The following is a 23741-nucleotide window of genomic DNA, read 5'->3' as shown; positions in this document are numbered from 1 at the left end:
AGAAGGGGAAAGGGGGGCTATGTCTGAACAGCACTGTTACACTTGCAGACAGAAGATGCCATTTGTTTGGCTTCAGGGCTGAAAGAAATGTCTACAGATGGACATTTCGAGAAGCCAGTTACCCAAATGTCCTGAAACATTACTGGCACTAAAACATCTGGAGCCCCACGAATCCCAATGCCACGGGGAGGCAGATGCCTTTGTGCCCAGAGTCTCGCTGGGGAAAGAGCCTCACTCTCCCGCCACCAGAGGTGTACGTCTGGAGAGCCACAGCTGGTGGGTGACCTGGACTGGCTCCCCTGGAGGAACAGCTGTGGCAGAGCCCGTAATCCATAAAATTGCTCTTCCAGCGCGCGCCCAGCACAGCGGCCTCGCTGCTCTAACATGTGGCCCGCAGTCACGATGCTAAATAATTAAATAAACAGCTTCAGTGAGCAATGATTTAAGCAGTGTGCGTGAAAATTGCCTCCAGGAGGGAAATAAATCCGACCTCCAGCTCCCAGGTTCCTGCGTTCAAAAGGGACTTATGTAGCCTGATCATCTGATCATTTGCCATCTATTTGCAGTGGGAGATCTGGCTGACTTGAGAGATTTTGTTTTGATAAATCTGGAACCGGACGAATGACTGTTACTCAGGAAAAGAGTCTTTCTGTCCCCCTCCTTCTCCCCGCACCTCCTCCTTTTGCTTCTCTCTTCCGACTCCCCCTTTTCTCCTCCTTCACCCCCTCTTCCTTCCCCCTCTCTCCATCTCCCTTTGTCTCCCTCTGCCTCCCCCTTCTCTCTCGCCCCTTTCCTCTTTCTCTCTCTCCTTTTCCTCTTCTGTTGTTCTCTCCTCTCTACTGCCTCTCTGTTTCCCCATCTTCTTTCTGTCTCCCCTGACCAGGGCAGGCCCCTGGAGCTGAGACCCCATCCCTACCTCTTAAAGTAAGGCACAAGGTAGCTAATATTAAACGAGATGGGCAGAAAGCCATCCTAACACCAGCCGGCAGCAGCCTTTCAAGATGCCTTCGAGAGAGGATAGTACATACGTTCAAATAGAATTCCCAGTACATACACCCATGCACGATCACCCCTACAGTTTCCCTTCAGGGTTGCCCTTTTACATTGATGCACATGGTGGAAAGCACAGAGTAGTTCCAGGAGAAAGTATCCTAAGGCCCTGTACACTTAGTGGTGGACTTACCTGACAGCAAATCATTGTGCCTAAGCGGCCGGGTTTACTATGGCAGTCCTGAGGATTCAAGAGTTCTCCTGCTTATTACCTAATGATCGTGTCTCAAAAGCCCAGAAGAAATTCCAGTGTTAGCGATTCAGGTAATCTTTTCACAGGAAACAATGTTTTAAATGATGGTTAAGTTCCCAGGCCAGGCGACACAGGCATACCTGACTCATGCTGCTGCTGATTTACTATCATCTCAGTAGTAGGTCCAAACAGGGAACCCTCTGACCTGCAAGGAGGAAAGTTGTAGAAGTCTTATACGACATCTAGCCAGAGTGCGGAAAGTCCCCAGGATCAAGGGAGTTGAGGAAAGAAATTAGACTGCACGGCCCCCAGGTCCTTCTAGCTCCCAGATTCATGGCATTGGCAGGACTGGGAGATGGCCAGTGCATCCTGATGGAGATTAGATAAGGAGGTGCTTCACAGGTACACTACTGTGCACAGAAAGGGATTAATTGAAGATTAGTTTCAGGTTACAAATAACGATCTTTTCCATCCTGGAGAGGAAGTGAGCTCACCAAGAGACCTCCAGAGCAAACGCAGGTCTCCAGCTCCATTTACATTTCTTTGTAGAATCTTTTTTTTAAAGATTTCATCATGTCCAAGGAGCTTGGGCAGCCCCAGGTGAAATCAACAAAAGGACAAGCCATCTGCACCATGGAGCCAGCAGTTGCTCTGTGGGGTTTTGGCTAAAACTACCAACTACTGAGCTTTATATACCCAAATGGTTCCGTCCATGTTGTATTCTCAGAAGCCTTGAAAAGCAAGATAACTTAATGGTGTCTTGTGTTCTCTGATGGCTGCAGTCTCTTCAGTACACGCTCCTGTATCTCACACACCATTGGTAAGTTCAGAGTAAACTTAGTTTACACACAGACCAGTGTTCTTGATGCCTCAGGGGTGTGTCTCATGGTATTGCCCAAGTCCATGAAAGCAAAGTCCGAGCATTTGTGTCCACAAGTCATACCGCCATATCTGACTAGATCCAGAGCGGGCAAATTGTGCTCACCCCATGGCCATCCTGAGATCATTCATTCATTCACTCATTCGTTCATTCATTCATTAGCACTAGACCTCCTGATCTCCAGTCTCCCCCCTAAAAAGAAAAGGTAACAACCTCAAAGCATTGCCAAGTAATACAGATTTTACTGAAGGTTTCTTGTGACCAAGAAGACAGCTACATCTTAGCCCTCCCTAAGCAACCTAATCCCAAGCCCTCACTGCACCTGTCTCTTCTTTCAGGACTTCTCTCTTCCTTGTCTCCAGCTTCCTAATTCCTTTCATCCTCCAAAAGTTCCTCTCCTAATTGCCCCAGCATCCTTTTCCTTTCTAGACAAATAAACATCCCTTTTCTGCTATGGAATAATTCCTAGGGCACAGTTCCAGATGCAGATCTGCCATTAGCTCGCTTGGTGACCTTGAGGGAGCCCTTGGCTTTGCTTTCACTTGTTCTCACGTACAGCGTGAAGGCAGTCAAAGAAGACAATGTCCAGGTCCCATACCATTTGGAAATGTGTGCTCTGTCTGCTGTTTCCATCCCTCACTCATTAAAGAGCCTTTCCAGTGTGCTTCTTTTTGTCAGAGGGCCAGTGTGGATGTACTGGCAAGAGATCAGTTTTGCTGAATTGACATGATGATGCGAATGAGGGAAGTTCACTCAGAGATGGTCACCATTTGTTCGTTTCAATGTGTTGTGACCATTACATTAGAAAAATGGCGATGGTTATGATCCCAATGGCGATGATAATCACAAGATCAGTCCCCTACATGTCACAACTCTTTTCTGCCTACAAATTTCTCTTTATGAACACAGTATAATTCAGTCCTTTTAACCTTTCTATGCGATAGATAGAATCGATGGTAGTAGCACAGTTTTGCAGATGCAGAAAATGAGGTTCAGAAAGATCAAATGATTTGCCCAAAGTCACATTACCAGAAAATGAGAGAGTTGGGACATAATTTTTGTCTTCTGATTCTTAGTGTGATAGCCTTGCCAAAGAGGAAAGCGGCCCCAGACATCCAGGGGCTGGCCGGGCTCTAGCAGCCAAGCGTTGGTGTTCTGTGTGGACATAAATAATTTCACAGAACATCAACGCCAGACAAGGCCACTCGTGGCCATGAAGGATGGAGAAAAAGCAAAAAGCAAACACAACCCTGATCATGTCTGAACATAGATGAAAAATAGAAGCTTTTATCCAAACCACAGGAATCACCAGACTTCCCCCTCTCCCCCTATAATATGAATGACTACTGTTTGTTTGTCCATTACAGTTTGGCGTTGCTCTGGTCTTCCCTACTCTAGATAAGATTTACTAAGAGCTAATCGTAAAATTACTCCCAGTACCTGACAGCATGTAATCCAGAATGAAACCTTGCTTCCTTAAACCCTGCCTCCAAATAACCTATTATAAGGCCAGATCCTGTAATAAATTCTTTCTTCTTATTGAGAAGCCCTATGGTTCCCCACGGGTGTGTGTTCTCTCTCACGGCAATGAGTTAAAAACCCAACTTGTTCAACTCCAAGTGTGTTCCTAGTGATCTTTGCCTAGAAGGCACTGAGGGCCCTTTCACTACTACTTTTTACGAATAAGTGACAAGGTCTTGAAAAATAACTAGAAGGAAACAAAAATGCTATACAGTCGGCCCTCCATATCCACGAGTTCCACATTCCTGTATTCAACCAACTACAGGTAGAAACATTTGGGGGAAAAAATTCCAGAAGGATCCAAAAAGCAAAACTTGAATTTGTCCCATGCTGGCAACTGTTTACATAGTATTTATATTGTATTTGCAACTATTTACACAGCATACATTGTATTAGGTATCATAAGTAATTAGATAATTTAAAGTATACAGGAGGGGCTTCCCTGGTGGCGCAGTGGTTAAGAATCCACCTGCCAATGCAGGGGACACGGGTTCGAGCCCTGGTCCAGGAAGATCCCACATGCTGCGGAGCAGCTAAGCCTGTGTGCGACAACTACTGAGCCTGCACTTTAGACCCCGCGAGCCACAACTACTGAGCCTGAGTGTCACAACTACTGAAGCCCAAGCGCCTAGAGCCCATGCTCTGCAACAAGAGAAGCCACCACAATGAGAAGCCTGCACACTGCAACGAAGAGTAGCCCCCACTCGCCACAACTAGAGAAAGCCCGTGCGCATCAACAAGGACCCAATGCAGCCAAAAATAAATAAATTAATTAATTAATTAAATTTATAAAAATAAATAAAGTATACAGGAGAATATGCATAAGTTATATGCGAGTATCACACCGTTTTATGTAAGGGACTTGAACATCCATGGATTTCGATATCCGAGGGGTATCCTGGACCTAATCCCCCACAGATACTGAGGGACAGTTATATCAGAATCTCCTGGGCAGTTTTGGAAAAAGTATAAGCTTTCTGGACTCTACCGTCAAATATTTTTCTATGTGAATTTCCAGTCCAAAAGATAAATTCCTTTTTGATCTCAGCTATTATCATTGAGAATGATGACACCCCCAGGTTATTCTGATGCACTTCTGTGGTCTAGCTTTTTGGAGCCTTCTGAACTTCAGGTATTTAGGTAGCTCTATGTTGTTGTTGTTTTAAGAATTCTAACACTAACCTGTTCTACTTTTTCCATAATACTTAAAACTCTCTGCAGTTTTCTGGTTGATTTATGAACACATGTTTAAATGTCTGTCTGTCTGTCTCTATCAGCAGGTAAGTGCTAAGGGATCAGGGACTTTGTCTTCCTTTTGCCGCTACTATAGCCTCAGCTTCAAGAAGAGTATCTGTTGTGATATGATAAAACCTCTAAAATTTATTTTTTATTGAATGAAATTCTATCATGAAAGATTCAGTAACTTTCAAGGCAATTAATTACAAGATAGTATAGCCTCTTCTGTCAAGAAATGACTTATATACTTGTCTGGTGTCAAATGCAGCCAGCGGGTCAAGGGTAGAAAGAGTGAGGCAGATTTCAGCTGAATTTAAAGGTGCCCTTTCCAACAGTAGGGCTGGCCAAAGATATGCCGGTCCTTCAAGAGGTGGTGAGTATTTTGTGCTTTCATAAATGCAAGCCAAAATCTACAAGTATTTGAAAGTAATTTGCTGGTTAGCTGAGGGAAATCTCACTCAAGCATTAGTTTGGAGGAAGGACAGAATGGTTTTTAAGATCCTAGCTGGAGAGCGTATGATTAAAAGTAATTGACAAGATGTAGCTAGAGTCATGCAGCTAATTGTCACGGCTAGCTTCTGAAAACCAATCCATTTACATTAAAGTCCAATACAATCTTGTCAGATGTATCTGTTCTGCGAAAAGCTCTTTATAATTGAATGCAACGGAACTAACGTATTCCCTCTCTCCCCCTTCTAGGGCCAAAAGCTGTAGAAGCTTATGGCAAAAAGTTCGAGGTGAAGACGGTTTCTGGAAAATTGCTCTTCTCTGCAGATAGCAATGAAGTGGTAGTAGGAGCTGAGAGGTTAAGAGTTTTAGGTAAGTAAACTTCAGTCATTGAACTGGTTTAATGCTACTGTGTACATTTTCGAGGAAAAGTTAAATGGTGTCTATAAGAGTGATTTTGGCTAATTACCTGTAAAGGTAATTTTACTCTCTCAAAGCAAGGATGATGAACCTCCCAGGCCCCACCTTAAAAGTTTCTCAAATCGTGAGTCTTTGTGGTACGTCCGCCATCATCAAGCTTCAGGTGGCGACGTGTGCTCATACCAAGAAATGTACTAATCCTCACAGGTTGGCAGTCCTGCAGTAAGCAGTCAAGACTTGTATACGTTGTTACAGTGATTACTAAACCTGGCTGTAAATTAAGAATCATGTAGGGAACTTCTGAAAAGTTCAGGTTCACGGATCCAAGCATGACTTAACTGAATTAGAAGTTCTTTTGTAAGGACCCAAGGATTTATTTGTAAAAACAGGAATTTCTCTGTTGCTTCCACTATTGGAATCATTGAATTTGGCTGGACACCGAAATGGTCTAGCAGGGTGGTTTAAGAGTTCTGGTACTGGAGCTAACTTAGCTTTTCATCCGGCTCTGTCACCTACTAGCTGTGTAATTTTAGACAAATTACCAACATCACTGAACCAGTTTCCTTTTCTGCTCGATTGGGCTAAGAACACCTACCTCCTCTAGTTCTCCCTAGGGCTCAATCAGACCGTGTTAGGTCATGTTATACACACTTATCACAGTGCCGAGCACAAAACAGTACTCATTCAGTGCTGCTGCTGTTAATACTCATGCTACTATTAATACTAATCCTGCTTTTCCTTCTCTTGCTCTCTATGAGTACCAGTTAAAAGCTCAGACTCTGGAATTAACCCACTATATTTTTAATGCTATCTCTCTACATCTATGTAGAGCAAGTTAGCTAACCTCTCTACATCTATGTTTTGCTCATCTATAAAATGGGGGTAATAGAAGTATCTACCTTCTGAGACTGGAAGGATTGAATGAAATAATCTATGGAAAGTGGTTCGTAAGTTGGCTAAAAATAGGAAGTGTTCACTAAGTGCTAGATGTTATTAACTTAAATTATTATGTTATTTGTACTTGAACTTATTATTTGCTGTGTACATTATTAGTTGCACCCTGCATCTTCTTTCTTCTCTATTAGTGCTGTCTTCCTTCTGTTCATCACCTCCACCCTCAGTCCATCAGCTTGTCTGGCCTGTCTGTCTGTCTCTCTATCTGATATAATACACATTCGTATCTAACTTTCTTGCTAGATGACTCCTAGGTTTCCATCCCCAGGCCTGGCATCTTCCCTGAGTTCTAGGTCTTGCTTTTCATCTAGCTGTTCCACCAGCCTCTCATACTTAGTGGATCTTGAGTGCCTAACATAATAACACACGTGAACATGCACGCACACGCACACACCCCGCACACACACTCACCCTCTACTGTCCCACCTGTATTTACCCCTGACTCCCCTATCACTCTTACTGGCCCCATTATGCTTTCCTCTGTCAGTGTCAAAACGTCAGCATCGTTCTGACCGGCATCAGGCTCAGCACAGTCAGAAGATGGCAGTGGCCATCCTGACAGAGCTCAATGGCATGGGAGGGCCGGGTGCAGAGGCAGCGAGCCAGGGGCAGTCTAATCGCTGGTCAGGTGCTCACTGGGATGGAACAATTCCTTTGTCTTTCAGGGCCTTGCTTTTTCCTATCTGTAAAATGAGAGCTGTCTAGAGCAGAAGTTTCAAACAATTTTTTAAAACTTAGCAACAGAAACTTTTACAAATAAAATTTCATACCAAACCCCAATCAATAAAATGTATAAAAGAACAGCACTGGGCTTCCCTGGTGGCGCAGCGGTTGAGAGTCCGCCTGCCGATGCAGGGGACACGGGTTCGTGCCCCGGTCCAGGAAGATCCCACATGCCGCGGAGCGGCTGCGCCGGTGAGCCACGGCCGCTGAGCCTGCGCATCCGGAGCCTGTGCTCCGCAACGGGAGAGGCCATACCGGTGAGAGGCCTGCGTACCGAAAAAGAAAAAAAAAAAAAAAGAACAGCACTGCTCTGGGTTGTGGATGGGGATTTTAAGGCATAAAGGTTAAGCTGTATAGCTTCTTTCTCCCCGCCCCCCACTCTGTCCTTGGGAGACCTCTTAGAACTTATTTTTAAAACCCCTTAAGTAGATAGTCTTTAAAGGAAAAAAAGGTAAAGTCTACTGACCACTTGCCATGACCCAAGTAGGATGCTTTAGGTGCATTGTTGCATTTAGACCTCACCAACACCTTGTGAGGCAGGCACTGTTTTTATCATCCCCATTTTACAGATGACGGAACTGAGCTATGGGGAGAGGTGAGCCATAGTAAAGGGTGAGAGCCAGGATTCCCAGCCAGGTATTTGAATACAGACTGCTTCACATTAAAGCACTATACTTTGCTGCCTCCTCAAATTGGTCCCATTTTTAGATGAGTACACTAAGGCTTGAAAAGGTGAAGAAACTTGCCAAGATCAAGTACCAGTAAGTGGTGGGACTGATGTTCAAATCCTTGCCTATGGGCTCCATCCTTCGTGCACATGGCTACACATAAATGTAGTTCTAAGACCTTTGCCAACTCTCACAATGAATGTTTTTCTCTATTATTCGTAGAAATGGCACTTTCTATGTTAGTTCTAAGTTTTGGGGGGAAAAAAATGCAGAAACGTTAAGCTATCCTCTTAGTCAAGAGTCTTTTGCTCTACCAGTTCTAAAATAACTGCCCAGGGGAAAAAGTGATGGTACCTCATGCCGAGATCATTTTGTACAAATGGTGTTTGGCACTTCCCATCAGTCTTTGGGGCTTCGTGAGTCACCTCACTGCTTTACAATCTGACTTTGCAAAGATACAGATATTTTACATGTCCAAACACTGTGGTTTCATCCCAGTGTACAAAACTCTATGATGGTATCATTTAAGAACTTCCCCCCCTCCCCTATCGTGACAAAAACTAAGGATTGGAAGACGATTGTAGCATTTGGTCACTTGAAGGCAGGTGGATAATTTTGCTGCTGTTGTTTCTTGTGCTTGTGACATTTCACTTACAGAATGATTTAGGATAAAATCTGTCTCTATCCATCATCAGAAGCATTTGCTTTTTTGTGCAAAAATGTAGAAAGGAAGCATCATAATAAATACCACTGCTGCTACCGATGCTGAAAAGAAGAGGAAATGACCACCCCACAAATCTCACATCAACCTACTCAGTGAAATGAGCCTAGTGTGTTGCAGAAATGAGTTTCCTGTCATCTGGGATTCAGCCATATGGTGTCGAAGGAGAAGTTTAGGCAATTTCATTTTCAGCTTAATGAGAAGTTTGTCTTTTTGAGTCATCAGACTGCTCAAACTCTTGGGAGGTTGGAATCTGGTTGCATATTTCGTGGTGGAATCTAACATAGCTGGGTTTGAATCTTTGCTCAAGCATTTACAATCTGAGTGACCCTATCCAAGTCTATTTTTCTCTTTAAGCTTTAGTTTCTACACGTATAAAACAAAGAGAGAGGAATACAATAAAGAATGGAAGTAAGAATCAATGAATACAGGAAGAAACATCTGTAAATAAATCAGTAATGTTAATTGATAGCTGAGTAAGAACATGCAGTAGAAGATAATAATAACCCTAAGGAGATAATGTCTCTTGGAAACAGTTGCTTAACCCATGGGATCAGAACAATTGTTTATACTCCTCTCTGGATAACCACACCCACCTATTCAGTTTTCAGGATAATGACTACCTTGGGCACACTCCAAGGACATTGAATAGTCTGGCTAAAGGACTAGTAGCCATACCTCATAAAAACAGTTCGATTATCTGGAAACTTTTATCCTGGAAAAGATATGGAGGAATCATCTAGGCAGACAGCAGTTGCTGACGTTTCATAATGCACATGTTTCCTGGGGTAAAAAGAGCAGGCAAGAGCTGTGTAGTTGAGTGGTCGAGAGAACAGGTTTAATCTCGGTTTCTGTCATTTGTCAGCCAGTGCCTTGGGATATGTCACTTTCCCTTTCTAGGCTTCCTTCTACTCTGTGACATGGTGTAATAGTGCCTGACTCTCTCAGGAGTTCGGAGAAGTAGATGGTACAGTATATGTACCGATTATCAGCACAGTGATTGGTACAAGGTCAGCACTCTACGTGCTGACTGTTGTGTCAGTGATGGTTTTCGCTGTTCCACTTGGAGTTCAGGGAACCCATCAAGTTCTAAAATTGTACCTAGCCCTCGTATGTTCATAGAAGAAGGTACTCAGAGATTGGCTTAGGACTTGTAGGAGTGTTCAGATATCAGTTAAGTTTGGACTGGTAGATTTCCTGAACACAGCTAGGGTCAGAGGAGAAAATACCTTTTGAAGATAGGGATTGAAGGCCTGGGTTGAATTCCCAAAATTGTAGGGTCTTTCCTTCCACTCAAAGACAGTGGTTCTCAGAGCATGGTCCTTAAATTAGGAGCATCAGCTATGGTCTACTTGTTCGACATGCAAATTCTCAAGCTCCACCCTAGACCTATTGATCAGAAACTCAGGAGTAGGGCCAGTAAGCTGTAGGTGATTCTGATGTAGGCTAAAGCAGGGGTCTCCAACCCCTGGGCTGCGGACCTCTACCAGTCCGCAGCCTATTAGGAACCAGGCTGTAGAGCAGGAAGTGAGCAGCGGCGGGCAAGTGAGCCAAGCTTCATCTGCCGCGCCCCATCGCTCGCATTACCCCCTGAACTATCGCCCCCCTCCCCAGTCCGTGGAAAATTGTCTTCCATGAAACCGGTTCCTGGTGCCAAAAAGGTTGGGGACCGCTAGGCTAAAGAACACTGACCTAAGACAGTCACAGCTCAATCATTTTGCCACCACTTTGCTGGTAGCTCTCATTTGAGTTCAGGTTCAGCTTGTTCCACTTCGCTCCAGAAAAGCTACAATATAAATAGAGCAAACACACACTGAGGGCTTATTCTGTGCAAGATGCCGGTCACTTGCCATGAGTAAATGCATTGGATCCACAGCACAATCTTAGAGGAACCTGGCTCATCACCTTGATTTATAGAGGGGCAAACTGGGGCACAGAGTGCTGTGAACTTTGTCCTCAGTTCCGCAGAGGGACACTGGCAGAGTCAGGATCTGAATCCAGGCGGTCTTACCCACTGTGCCTGATGACCTCTGTCACAGTGAGCTTCAACTTCCCTGAACTCCATAGCACGTTGCGTCATACTGAGCGGCAAAGAGAACTGGACCACGGTTGTCCACTTATTCCCCTCGTTTCTGGCTTCTAGAGACGCCGCTCTTCCCACAGTTTTCCCACATCTGTAACTGTTCCTCCACTTCCTTCGCTACCTCTTCTTTCACTTACTCAGGGACGTAGATTCACTCCCGGCACCACGCATGGACTTGCCCCTGGGTCAGTCCTTAGTTTTCTTTTTTCACGTTTCCATGGAAAATCCCATACTTACATACAGTTTCAATAGTTGCCCTTTTCAGGTGACCCTCAAATCTGTATTTGCCTTGAACGGTCTTCTCATTTGTAGTTCCACATTTCCAAAAACCTGGACTTTTCTGCGTGGATGTCTCTCCATCACTTTCACTTCATCACTTGCAGCTGAACTTACCAGTCGCCCTGTCACACTCCCCACCTCTCCAGCACCTACTTCCCTAACTCTCCACATGGGGCCTCCATGCCCCTAGGCTTCAGGGCCTTGCTTTCATTCAGGTACCAGGCCCTGTCTTTCTTCCCATGGGCATCAATGTCTTTGTCAACCTTAGGTTTTCCATATTACAAAGGTATCTATTTAGGTCTTACACAAGAGGATTTAAGTTTATAGCCAAGCCCGTTCATTTAATAACCAAAAAGGTGTAAAATTAGCATGCAGGATGAGGCATGGTATAGTTTAACTTTAATTACAGAACAAAGGTATTAAGTACCAGTCAGCAGTGGCCTTTAAAAAGCAGCAAACGTAGGCAACGTAAAAGCCAGTGCATCTAAGAGGCATCTTCATGGAGACGCCAGGGAAAACATAATTTTGATCTTCATTAGTGACCAGTTTCATTGAACAATGAATTGGACATTATAGCCCCTATAAACAACGCATAATTATGAAATGTTATTCTGATTGTTAATTAGGTCTCTTTATACTCTAGATTAGTTTTTTAAAATATGTCCTCTAGATGCCACTTGATGTTAATTATCCAAGTTACATTACTATCAATTGAAAAACGTTTTTAATTAAATCTAAAGCCATTTAAATTAACATAAGATTTATAGAAATTTAAATGTGGTCTGATGCATTTAGCCTTTTGAATTAGTTTTTGATGAAACCCTGTACTGCAGCCTGGTAATTGATAATTATGATGAAAAGAGTAGGGTGTTCTTAGTAGTGTTTATTCATTAAATATATGTGTGTGTGTGTGTGTGTGTATACACACACACACACACACACACACACAAATGCACATGTACATTTGTATATAAGATATCTTTACTGTTATTGGAGTCATGGAGATATAGAGATGAAGTGGTTAATGTTCCTACTCTTTCAGGGAGGTATCTTATCAGGGAGATGAAACACACATGCCAATATGTGAGAGCCCAAGCAGAAAACAAGCTTCTTAGAAGGATAGAAGCAAAGGGACTCCAGAATTACAGATTCTAGATGTAGTAGGGTGGTATCCCAGAGAGAATTTTGAAAGCCTTGTAAATGAAGGGAGTATTTGAACGAGGTCTTGAGTATGGATTGGGGGAAAAAAACACATGACAGTGCTTTCTTGGCAAATGGAATAGCACTTGTTTATCTGTCAGGACTCATTTGGTTGTGATTTCTGTGAATCCAACTCAAAGCCAGAGGCGGGGAGATTTATTGCCTTGTGTGGTAGAAAAGTTCAGTGGTAGCCAGCTTCAGGCTAGATTCAGTGGCTCGAATAATGTGACCAAAATTCAGTCTCTGTCTTTCTCTTACCATCTCTTAGCTCTGTTTTCCAGTCTTGTATTTGGTCATCACCTCTGCTGGTGAACAGGAGGAGGGCTTACCTTCCGAATAGAAATCCAACAAAGTCCTTGTTTTTACTCTGACTGGACTGACTTGGGCCATATGCCCATCCTTGAATGAGTCATCATGACCCGGATGATGGAATCTGCTGGTTAGCATGGCCTGGTTCATATTCCACTGCTGGAGCTACAGTGGGAAATGCCTGGGAGTGAGATAAAGAAGGGGTCAGTTCTCAAAAGGAAAACTGAGGTGGTGTTACTGGGAGGGGGACTGGGTGCTGGGCAAAGAAAAATAGCAGCTATTCATGATATTTTTATTATAATAATCAAAGGCACCATCATGAAAACTCATGACTGTTGTACATGCAACAGTGGAACCCAGGCATTATGAAGGGTGTCCATGGAAGATACTCTGTGAGCTCTGTCCCCCTTGCTTGCTTAGCCCCAGACACCCTGGCTTCCTTGCTTCATCCCCAAGCATGTTTTCACCACCCATCGTTAGTACTTATGCTTCCCTCTGCATGGAATCCTCTTTCACAGTCTATGCATAAAGGATCTCTTTCTTTATGGCTTAAATATCACTTCATCAAAGAGGTATTCTTAGATTCCCTTAAAAAAATAGCATGTTCCTGCTATCAAGTCTATACCAGGCGTTGGCAGAGTATGGCCTGTGGGCCAAATCACACCACTACCACTGCTTGGTTTTGTAAATAATGTTGTACTGGAACACAGCCAGGCTCACGTGTATTGTCTGTGGTTGCTTTCACGCTACAAGAGCAGAGTTTAGTAGTTGAGACAGATCGTGTGGCCCACGAAGCCTAAAATATTTATTATTTGGCGCTTTACAGGAAGTGTTTGTTGATTCCTGGGCTGTACTTCTACCTGCTTTATTCCTCTTCAGAGCAATTACCACAACATGACATAGCATGTTGTGTAGATATGTGTTTATTTTCATCCTGTCCACCTCATTAAAATATAAACTTCATGACAACAGGAACTTTTGTTTTTCAGAGTCTAGAATGGTGCCTGGTGCCTAGTAAGTGCTCACTAATATTCGTTGCATGAAAGGATTGAAATTTTTGAACCTTGGAATGTTTGATAACCAATCTGGATAGTACAGAGAAACAGAGAGAGTGAGACCTGGCATCTAAGTTAAGAGATTATTATAATATCTTTGTTGAGGATTCATGAAGTCCTAAACTAGGATAGAGAGAGAGAGAGAACAAATGCGAACGATCATCTTGAAGGAGAAATGATGAATCTTGGCAACTAATTGGACGTGGAAAGTCAAGAGGGAGGGAAACTGGGATGCTTCTGGTCTTGTGCACCTTGTCAGTCAGACAGCTGTGGCACGGTTAACAGAAATGTATAGGAGCAACGGCAGGTTCAGGATTGAAGATGAATAGTTCAGTTGTGGAGGCACTGGATCTTGCTGCTTGAGCACCTCTCTCAGGGGGAGGCCAAGTGTTTGGTGGGAAATGCCAGCCCAAGAAAAGGCCCACAAGAGACGCCCCACTGAGCAGCTGAGCGGAAGGGTCAGAGAGCCACTGACACAGATTGAACAGGTGAACACCAGAGAGGTGATGGCCTAATAGGGCATCCGGGAGCAAGAACTTAGAGAAGCTCTCCAAATAGAGCATCACTGAAACAGCTCCCAGGTCCAGGCCATTTCTTTCTCTGATGGAGGCTCAGGGCTGGCTGACTGGGGCCATGGCTGCCTTGCTGGAGGCATCCTTAGAATTTGAGGGCCTCATCCTGTGTTCTTACACTTGTTCTAATCCGCTCTGCCTTTCTCCACGAGAAGGAACTCAGAAGCTTTCGAATGTGGCATAACTGGGTTCTGCCGTACCTACCAGCTACCTGAAGTTGGCTACGCTACTCAGATCATTTAGTCCATGTATGTGGGTGCCAAACAAACAAACTTTCCCCCTTTCCTGTTTCTTTGCCTCCATCTTTTTCTCTTCTTTCTCCTCCTTTCTGAAGTATCTCATCAGTGAGTAGAAGGAAGCATGAGAGAGGCTGGCTACAGGATTATAGTAAAAAGTGGAACATACTTCCTCTTCTGTGATGGTAAAAACTGAATAGTCAGACATTGCTCCTTGGGAGAGAAGGGCCTGCCAACCTAACAGTAACATTTGGGTAACAAATCAGAGGAACCCCGAAACTTGCCAGGGCCCTCCTTCTCTCTGTTATCCTTGGCAGAGATCATCTGCTGGGGATTCAACTATTTACAGAGAACTGCCGGTCCTACAGTTCTTCTGGCATCTCATCCCAAAGTTGGTTTATTATTTATGGGCATACAGGAATACTGTATTAGATCATAAAGATACGTTTCTCATAAATAATGTAGCGAGAAAGCCACATATAAAAGAGTCTCAGATGAACAGTTCCAACCTTAATAAACCAGAGATACTAAATGAGAAAAAGCACAGTTTTACAATAGAGAAATAACAATGGGGTTTCATCGGAAAGGCTGCGGGAAGTACAACTCTCGTCATTCTCAAAAAATAAAAAAGAGCCAGTCCCAACCTGGGTGATTCCGCCACCTGGTTTCACGTGTTCACCCACCCACATGCACGGGCATCTTAAGCTGCCTTGGGTCAGCTTTTCCCCCCACGCTTAGGGGTTGATCCCTGATGCGGGAGGAGGATGCATTTGCCGGGCCCCGTGCGCTTTTCCCTTGGGCAGGAGGGAGATGTGATTTCATATCAGCGTGATGGATTAATCATTCTGTGTCAACATCCCCCGCTGTCCCAGCAGTGTTGCCTTAGCCAACCTCCCCCGTTGCTGAGCCATTGTCTTCCTCATGTGCATGTGGGGATGGGGAGAGGAGGTAAAAAGGCAGTTGGGGACATTTGTCAGCTTTCTAGTTTGATTGAAGAGTTGGTGAGGTTCACTCCTTGGCTGCTTGCAAGAGAACCAATTCCAGCACTTACTAAGGGAGGGCCATGTTTGGTTTTTTGTCTGTGGAACCGAGATGACTTTAATTTCTCTATCAGGCCACAGCTAATATGCTTTCAGGCATCTGTTGGCTTGGTTTTATCCTCAGAGTTGTCTTCTTCCCAGTTAATGCCAAAGACAGAGTATTTTCAGACAAGGAGATAAACTAACTTCTACCAGGCCATCTTCAGTGGCAAGAGGCTTGCCCGAGAGTTTGGCTCTATTGTCTCCTTTCTCATTAATCATATTCACTGTTGTAGAATATTCTTATGCAACCAGAAGTCACCTGAGTTGGATTTTTTTTCTTTCATCCCAGCAGAGGCCAAGTAGAATATTGGTATTCCACGGTGACACTAGGAATTTAATGAGATGACAATGTGAATGAGAAACTCTCAGTATGCAGAATAAGGAAGGAAATTAACTTTATTCTCCTCTAAGGAAGGGACTTGAGTTTAATTCTGCTCATTTGAGTGGGAGGAAAGAGCGCAAAACATACTTGTATTGTGCTTTTCCTCCCACCTTGCTCTAAGCTTTACCAGTCTTTGAATCTCAACTGCTTCGGCACCCTGTCTTCCCAAGGAGTAGTGGGGAAAGGTGGCGAGGGTGAATATAAACAAAAGAAATAAGGAGAGACAGAGGAGAAAATATCCAGAACCCTTCAGGACACAAGATAGAAGCAAATGCCTAAGTTTCTTCTTTGAGGGACAGTAGTGTCGGACAGCATAATGGTTACCTGGGTAGGGGCTTTGGAGGCAGACCAACTGGATTCCACTTCTGGCTCTAGCGGTACAACCTTAGGCAAGTGCGTAAGTCTTGGAAAGCCTCAAGTTGCTCATCTGCATAATGAGCGTGATAAGAGTACCTACACGATATACGTCAAGTCCTTGGCATGGCGCTAGGCACAGCGTAAGTGCCCAGTGTATTGATGCCTGTTCCTCCTATAAATTCCTATTGAACAGCATTGGTGCAGCTATGACCAATCGAAGTTCAGTGCAGGGGTGGAAGGACACAGCACAAAAGTTCCTTGATCCCAAGTCAGTTGTAGTCTAGTTAGGGGTATTAAAGCACATACCCAGTGAAACATGCAATAGCAGTGAAAATGGTTTTTAAAAAGTTAAACAAAAAAAATGTAAGATAACCCTTGGCTGCAGTTTGTGCTGGAGACGGGGGTAGGAGACCAAGCTCGTGGAGGTGACCTGCAGAACTCCCCAGAGGAGAAGTCGAGGGGAAGTGTGATGGGTGGGGATGGAGGTAGACTTCACAGACATGGGGGAGTGAGCACAGCCCCCAGACAGCAGGGTCACGGGAAGCATGAGCCCAGCTCTACGGGACAGAGGAAGTGGGATGAGCCGCCACTGGTTTTTTTCCAGCAAATAAGCACATTTGGATTTAGCTTTGGGGAAGGGCTTGCCATTATCAGCATAGAGTAAACAGGAATTGCTTTCTTTTCCAAAAGCCTGAGTTAAGACAACGTCTCAGGTTTCTGTGAGAGCCTCCCAGGGATTTTCTCCTTTGGCAGTGTCCTGGATGGGATGTGGCTGCAATGTTCATGGAAATATTTGATAGGATCTTTATTCTGTAAGCCAAAGAGAAAAGTTAAGTAGAGTTGGACACTTAGAAGTTATTTATGATGCAGGAACTTTCACGGGTCAAAGAAGAAAGGAAGTGACTTCAGCAGGAAGGTTCTTGGCATTATCCAAGCCATAGTGTAAGCAGTTCTCACTACAAAAATGACAAAATTACAGAAAGAAATTCAATCGCATTCAGCCAATATTAGTTGAGTGGTTCTTCTGGCCAACTGCTGCGCAGACCAGAGGGACCCCCAGGGCCCCTGTCTTTCTGGAATGTGCAGCCGAGCAAGAAAGACAGATGTTTTAAACATTTACGTGAGAAGAATGTGTCTTATGGGAGAAGTACAAGATGTATAGAAACATAAAATTAGGAGATTTTAACCCAATTTTGCAAGTAAGGAAAATCTTCCTTAAGGAAATGATGATTAAGTTGAGACTGGCAAGATAAATAGGAGTTAATCAAGGAAAAGGGACTTGGAGGGGCTGAGACTGGGGCGGCATCTACAAAATCCTGGGGAGGCATGACCTTTCTGGAAAGGTGTAAAAGTTCAACACAGCCAGAGGGTAGAGGTCAAGGAACAGAGTGCCCAGACATGAAAAGAGACAGGCTATAAATGTTAATAAATTAACAGTTTATTAAATGCTTACTCTGTACCGACTACTGTTCACATCTCTTTACGTGTTAGCTCAATTCTCACGATAGCCCTCTGAGATACGTTTTATTATTCCCACTTTACGTATGAACAGACTGACAAATAGAGAGGCAAGTTTCCCAAGGTTATGTAGCACGTTAAGTGGCAGAAGAGAGACGCAAACCCAGATAATCAGACTCTAGAGCATATATTTTGTTTTTTTAATAACAACTTTGTTGAGCTATAATTCACATTATCTTACAATTCACCTATTTAAAGTGTGCAATTCATTATTTTGTTATAAAGAGCCTGTGCTTTTAACATATATCACATACATGTAGCTACAAATGTACATATACATTTCTATATATGTTTCATATGTATGTATGGTATATGTATTCGTTATGTATGTCATATATGTGTATATGTTATATGTATACACATTATATAAGTTATACAAAATATAGATGACTATTACAAATACCTGGATACTTATGGAGGTGTGTGTGTGTGTATGAATATATTATAAAACCATAATATAGTGTGTACTGTGTATCATATTGAGATATAGATTTAAAAGTAGTGGGGAGACACTGAAGGGCTTCAAACTGGGGAGTGACAAGATCTGATTTGTCATTTACAGGGTGCTGTGAGGACGATCAACCGGTGAGGGGTAGGTTGGACAAATCTGCTAGTCTTGGGACCAAATGCACCCATGAGGTCTATGGTTGGTAGTTTAATCCAAAAAGAAAGTCATGAGCCTGCTCTACAGGGCTTACAGTGCTCACGGACAGTTCCCATTGCTCTTTTTCACTCTCAGCCCAAAGGAACAGGCTGTGCACATGACAAAGGACAGGATTGTGCCGGTTGGAAAGAGCACAGGCACGGCTGATGATGTCTGGACACAGTGCATTTCTTCCCGCTAAATTGCTTGGTGGGAGCCGATCAGAGGTCAGAGCACATTTAAAGTTGTTGTATCGTGGGCTTGTGGAAGAGACTGCATTTAACCAAACAAAGGAGAGAGCTGATATGCAATTAGTATGCAGGGTGCCTATGAGCTATGGATAAAGGTAATGTGCTTTTCTCCTTTGGCTGTTAAATGCGTCTCAGCTGCCAAAGAAAATGACTTTCCCTCTCGACTTCCTGTCTGTCTAGCTGATTGGCTATTGGGGAGTTTTCAGGCTCCAGTGCTTCAACCCTATGTTTAATGAGGGCATCCTTGCATGAACAAGTTCCTCTGGCCTAACTCTTTCTCCCAGGACTCTGAAAATATGTCTCTCCTTAGCATATTCTGATCAAAGGTTTCTAGTGAACCAATGGAAGGTGCCAGGGCATTGGATTTTTAAGGCATGGTCTCTACCCGCCTTTGGGAACTTATGCTGGAGGATGAGATGTGAGAAATGCACCAGAGAAATGTACCCTAAAAGTGCCCAGAGCATTGGGGGCACAGAAATTCCAAAGAAAGGCCTTCACTGAGAAGTGGAGATTTGAGTTAGCCCTTGAAGGATTTCATTGGGTGAAGTTAGGAAAGGCAGGAGAAGCGCTTCCTGCTGGAAGAAGATAACATAGAAGACCACTGTTACTCTTGTGGTCCAGCCTGGTAACTGAACACGAGTTCAAAACCTTCGTCCTTTTTTTTTTTCTTAGATTCCATATATATGTGTTAGCATACGGTATTTGTTTTTCTCTTTCTGACTTATTTCACTCTGTATGCAGACTCTAGGTCCATTCACCTCACTACAAATAACTCAGTTTCGTTTCTTTTTATGGCTGAGTAATATCCCATTGTATATATGTGCCACATCTTTATCCATTCATCTGTTGATGGACACTTAGGTTGCTTCCATGACCACCTAGTTGGGTGGGATAGGGAGGGTGGGAGGGAGGGAGACGTGAGAGGGAAGAGATATGGGAACATACGTATATGTATAACTGATTCACTTTGTTATAAAGCAGAAACTAACACACCATTGTAAAGCAATTATACTCCAATAAAGATGTTAAAAAAAATAAAAAATAAATAAAACCTTCGTCCTGTCACCTGAACAATGGAGGGATAAAAAATGAACCGTGTGGGCTTCCCTGGTGGCACAGTGGTTGAGAGTCCGCCTGCCGACGCAGGGGACACGGGTTCGTGCCCCGGTCCGGGAAGATCCCACATGCCGCGGAGCGGCTGGGCCCGTGAGCCATGGCCGCTGAGCCTGAGCGTCCGGAGCCTGTGCTCCGCAATGGGAGAGGCCACAACAGTGAGAGGCCCACGTACCGCAAAAAAAAAAAAAAAAAAAAAGAACTGTGGGAGAGCAGCTGAACTGACTGGTGTTTAAGACAATTCCTTTCCTCGTTCTGTCTCCATCTTTGTCCTGCTCTCCCTTCCTTCTTTCCTTCCGTGATTCTCAGACAGAACAATTATATAAGTGAGTCTGGGGGGATGTCTGTGCTACCACAAATCACAGGTGGGCTAATGCACAAGGGCTCATGAACTCCTAGAAAACTGAATGTATAGTCACCCTCTGCGTAGTAGTACTGAGTTAGATCTGAATATTTGCTGGTATCTTATTTGATTGTCTGAACCATCCTTAAAGGTACTTAGGATGGAGAGGAAAAAAAAAAAAGAAAGGAAAGGAAATTTCTAAATCTCCATCTTAGAGATTAAGAAGAGATTGAAGCCTATGGAGGGAAAACAGCTTGCCTAAAGTTTCTCAGCTACTGTGTGCTTCTGCCCTGAGGTCAGACCTTGACTCAGGTGAGATACAAGTCACCCACACCTCACAATAACAGTGGTTAGACCCTGCCGTGAGTATGACCCTCCCCCAAGCACCTCTGCGGATGATGCAGAAAGTTCTGAGAGAGGGACTGTGATCTCTGAACACTTGCCTGGTACTCATGTTGGATGGTCATCCGAAAGCAAGCGTTCTTCTCCTTTTTTCTGCCATGGAGGCTTTTGTCGGGCTGCTGAAGATCTCTTCTCAGAACTGTATTTTTAACCCATTATACAAGATGCCCAAGATTACCAAACAAAGCCAATATTAGATAGGTATCAACATCTAAAAAACAATTGTTGCACGTATTATGTGCAATCTCTGTGTTAAGTTGGGGATTCAGATGGAATATAACAAGTATAAGACATGACTCCAAACTCTGAGGTGTGTCTATATCATTTCATGTTTAATATCATGGAACAGATGAAAGGGCCTCCTTTTTCACATGGAGCTAGCTCTGTGGTTAAATTCTGAGGATGGGGTTAGCTTGGAGCTGTTAGGATGAGGATGTTACAGTGCAATGGGACCAGATAACGGTTCTCAACAGGGATGATTCTGCCCCCCAGTGGAAATGTATACAAATGTCTACAGATATCTTTGATTGTCACAACTAGAAGTGAAGGGGGTGGGGGCCCTGCTACTGGCACATAATGGCTAGAGGACAGGGGTGCTGCTCACCATCCTACAATGCACAAGACAGCTCCCACAACAAAGAATTACCTGGCCCAGATGTTAATAATACCAAGTTTGAGAAGCCATGGACCAGAGGGAAGGTGTACAGAACACTGAGTGAAGTCCCTCTATAAATAAACTCGAGTGTCTCTGGTTCTCTGCCCTTCATCCCCTCAGAAGGTTGTATGTCCTTCTTTCTGATTTCTCAAGGTTGTCGATTCCGTTCTTTCCCCCTCTGTAGTGCCTGACGTCAGGCCACACACACAGCAGGTACACAGTGAATGTCAGTCACTGGTTAAGGGTGACCCTGCTGTCTCTCCAGCCTGGGGCTTGACCCTAAAGTAGTGGCAGAAGCAAAGAATTCAAGGTGACAGCTCTGCAGGAGATGGCTGTTTGGAGTGGGGAAAACAGAAGTGACATGAGTAGAGGTTTGAATCTCTGCCTCCCATTTGGAGCAGCGTGATGCCCTGCTTTTGTCCGTGAAGTAAGGAATGTAGCAGCCTGGGCAAGACATTCCTCATGGGAAGTTCCATTACTTCTCGATACAGCATATATTATACCTGTTATATAGGATGGATATCCATTCCCTTATTTATATAATCTTATAGTTGAGATAGACCTAAAAAGGCATTCATGACTTTACTGACATGTGTTAAGGACCTCATATGCATTTAGCTCCGCTTTATATCTTTTACATTTATTAAATCACTTGTTTTTGATGCTCCCCCCCCCCAAGTCCCTTTCCATTGAGAATGAATATCGTTTCCTCAGTACAAAAATCTTCTCTTATCGGAGCAAAAGATAGGCTGCACCTGTCATCCCAGGCATTTAAAATGGCAAATGCTAAGTTGTGTATTAGATGCATGCCTTGAAGACTACTACAGTAGCACTCATAACAGCTCATAGTTGGATCTGTTTCTTTATAATTCTGAGATGTGCTGAAATTGGTAGCATTTTCTTTTCTTCCTTTAGGGCTGATTTGGCCCAATCTTGAAGTTATGATCAGTCGCCTGGTGGGAGGGTGGTTTCTGTGGGGTCCCTGGGTCTCTGAAAGTTCTTTGCTCTAATGGATTAGGGGGGATGCCAGTGTCATCCATTTAGTGAGCCTCCTCCTTGAGCTGTTTCCATTTGTCATGAAAATCTGGAAGGAGTTTTTGCATTGCCTGAGTAAGAAGATTCAGAAAAATGAGACTGGGCTTATTGATTTATTAGTGTCCAGTGTCCCTAAAATTGGACCTTGGGTTGGGACTTTTTGAGAGCTATAAAAATGTATAGAGCGAGTTTAGCAGACCTAGATGGCAGTCTTGCCATTCGTCTTATATATTTAGCTTACTTATCTGACTTTAATGGGACCTACTTATATAAGGGGCAGTTTTTAAAGACTAAAAGTGGGACTTCCCTGGTGGCACAGTGATTGGGAATCTGCCTGCCAATGCAGGGGACATGGGTTCCATCCCTGGTCCAGGAAGATCCTGCACCAATATTCAAACACATTAACCAGAACTATGTATGCTACAACATATAATAGAAAAAAAAAAAAAAAAAAAAACCTGAACAGTGAGTTAAAAGACCCAACTTGTAGTATCCACACTACTGTAAATTAAAGCTGTATTTCTGCTTGGTAAGTATAGAAGCAAAATGTGCAATATGGAAAGACTATATCCCTTCACCTACAAAGATGAAGTGTCAAGAGCCCAGAGTGGCTTGGCTCAGTTATCAAAATGTAGGGTTTGAAATTCCTTGTGCCTTAAAGATCTGAAGGGTATCTCTTGGGAATGTCTTTAGTCAACTTCAGTAGCCCATTGACAACTTCTCATTTAGAGCATATATTTATTAATGGACAGAAGTTCCAATATCCATCTTCCGTTACTGATCAGTACTGGGACTAGGGTTCATTTGTAAAATAAGAGATAGTAAAGAAATCGTTAGAGTTAGGTATCCTTGAGAGCTTAACGCTGATTCTCATTTGATTTGAAAGCATCGCCATGACAGATTTTGTCTTTTCCTTCTGCCGTTCTGATCGCCACACCACAGACAGGAAATACCCAGAACATTTTAAGGTCATTGCTCAATGAGGGAGCTGCATGTAGGTACCACATCTGACTCAGGGGGGAGGTAGAGGGAGGAGATGGATGTCCTTGTGAGTGAACCACAGGATAGGTTTTAAGTGAGAATCCCCAGAACACAGCTTCCTGACCTCAGTCAGATTTCAGTATTAAGTCGTGCTGCCCCCGCTTACTTGCGGTGGGATCCTAAGCAAGTCAGCAACCTGACTGAGCCTTTTGTGCCTAATGGAAGCATCAGGACTGCTTTCCTAGATAGTCATGTTGGGAATTAAATAAGACCTACATGTAGAGCTTACCACAGTTCCTCAGATATACTAAGTTCTCAATAAATTGACTATATTTCAGCATTTTAAACATTAATTTCCTCTCTCAAAACCTCAGTTTCCTCATCTGCAGATGGAGATGATAACAGTGCCTAACTTGGGCTGTTAACAATGAT

The 23741-nt window shown here is 43.6% G+C and overlaps 1 protein-coding gene across 2 annotated transcripts in view; it reads left to right on the top strand.

Annotated features, from left to right (window-relative positions):
- The window catches only part of SGCD (sarcoglycan delta), a 414508-nt gene that overhangs the window by 263700 nt on the left and 127067 nt on the right, over positions 1-23741 (top strand). For both annotated transcript variants that reach the window (XM_027081446.1, XM_027081445.1), the window contains exon 5: positions 5580-5699. In XM_027081446.1, coding sequence (XP_026937247.1) covers positions 5580-5699 — 120 coding nt within the window. The remainder of the gene's footprint in view (positions 1-5579; positions 5700-23741) is intronic.

Source organism: Aethalodelphis obliquidens, unplaced genomic scaffold (assembly GCF_003676395.1).
Source record: "Aethalodelphis obliquidens isolate GAN/ISIS:26980383/991018 unplaced genomic scaffold, ASM367639v1 scaffold45, whole genome shotgun sequence".
Taxonomy (NCBI): Eukaryota; Metazoa; Chordata; class Mammalia; order Artiodactyla; family Delphinidae; genus Aethalodelphis; species Aethalodelphis obliquidens.
The sequence above is the reverse complement of the archived record's forward strand: the minus strand, read 5'-3'. Positions and strand labels throughout refer to the sequence as shown.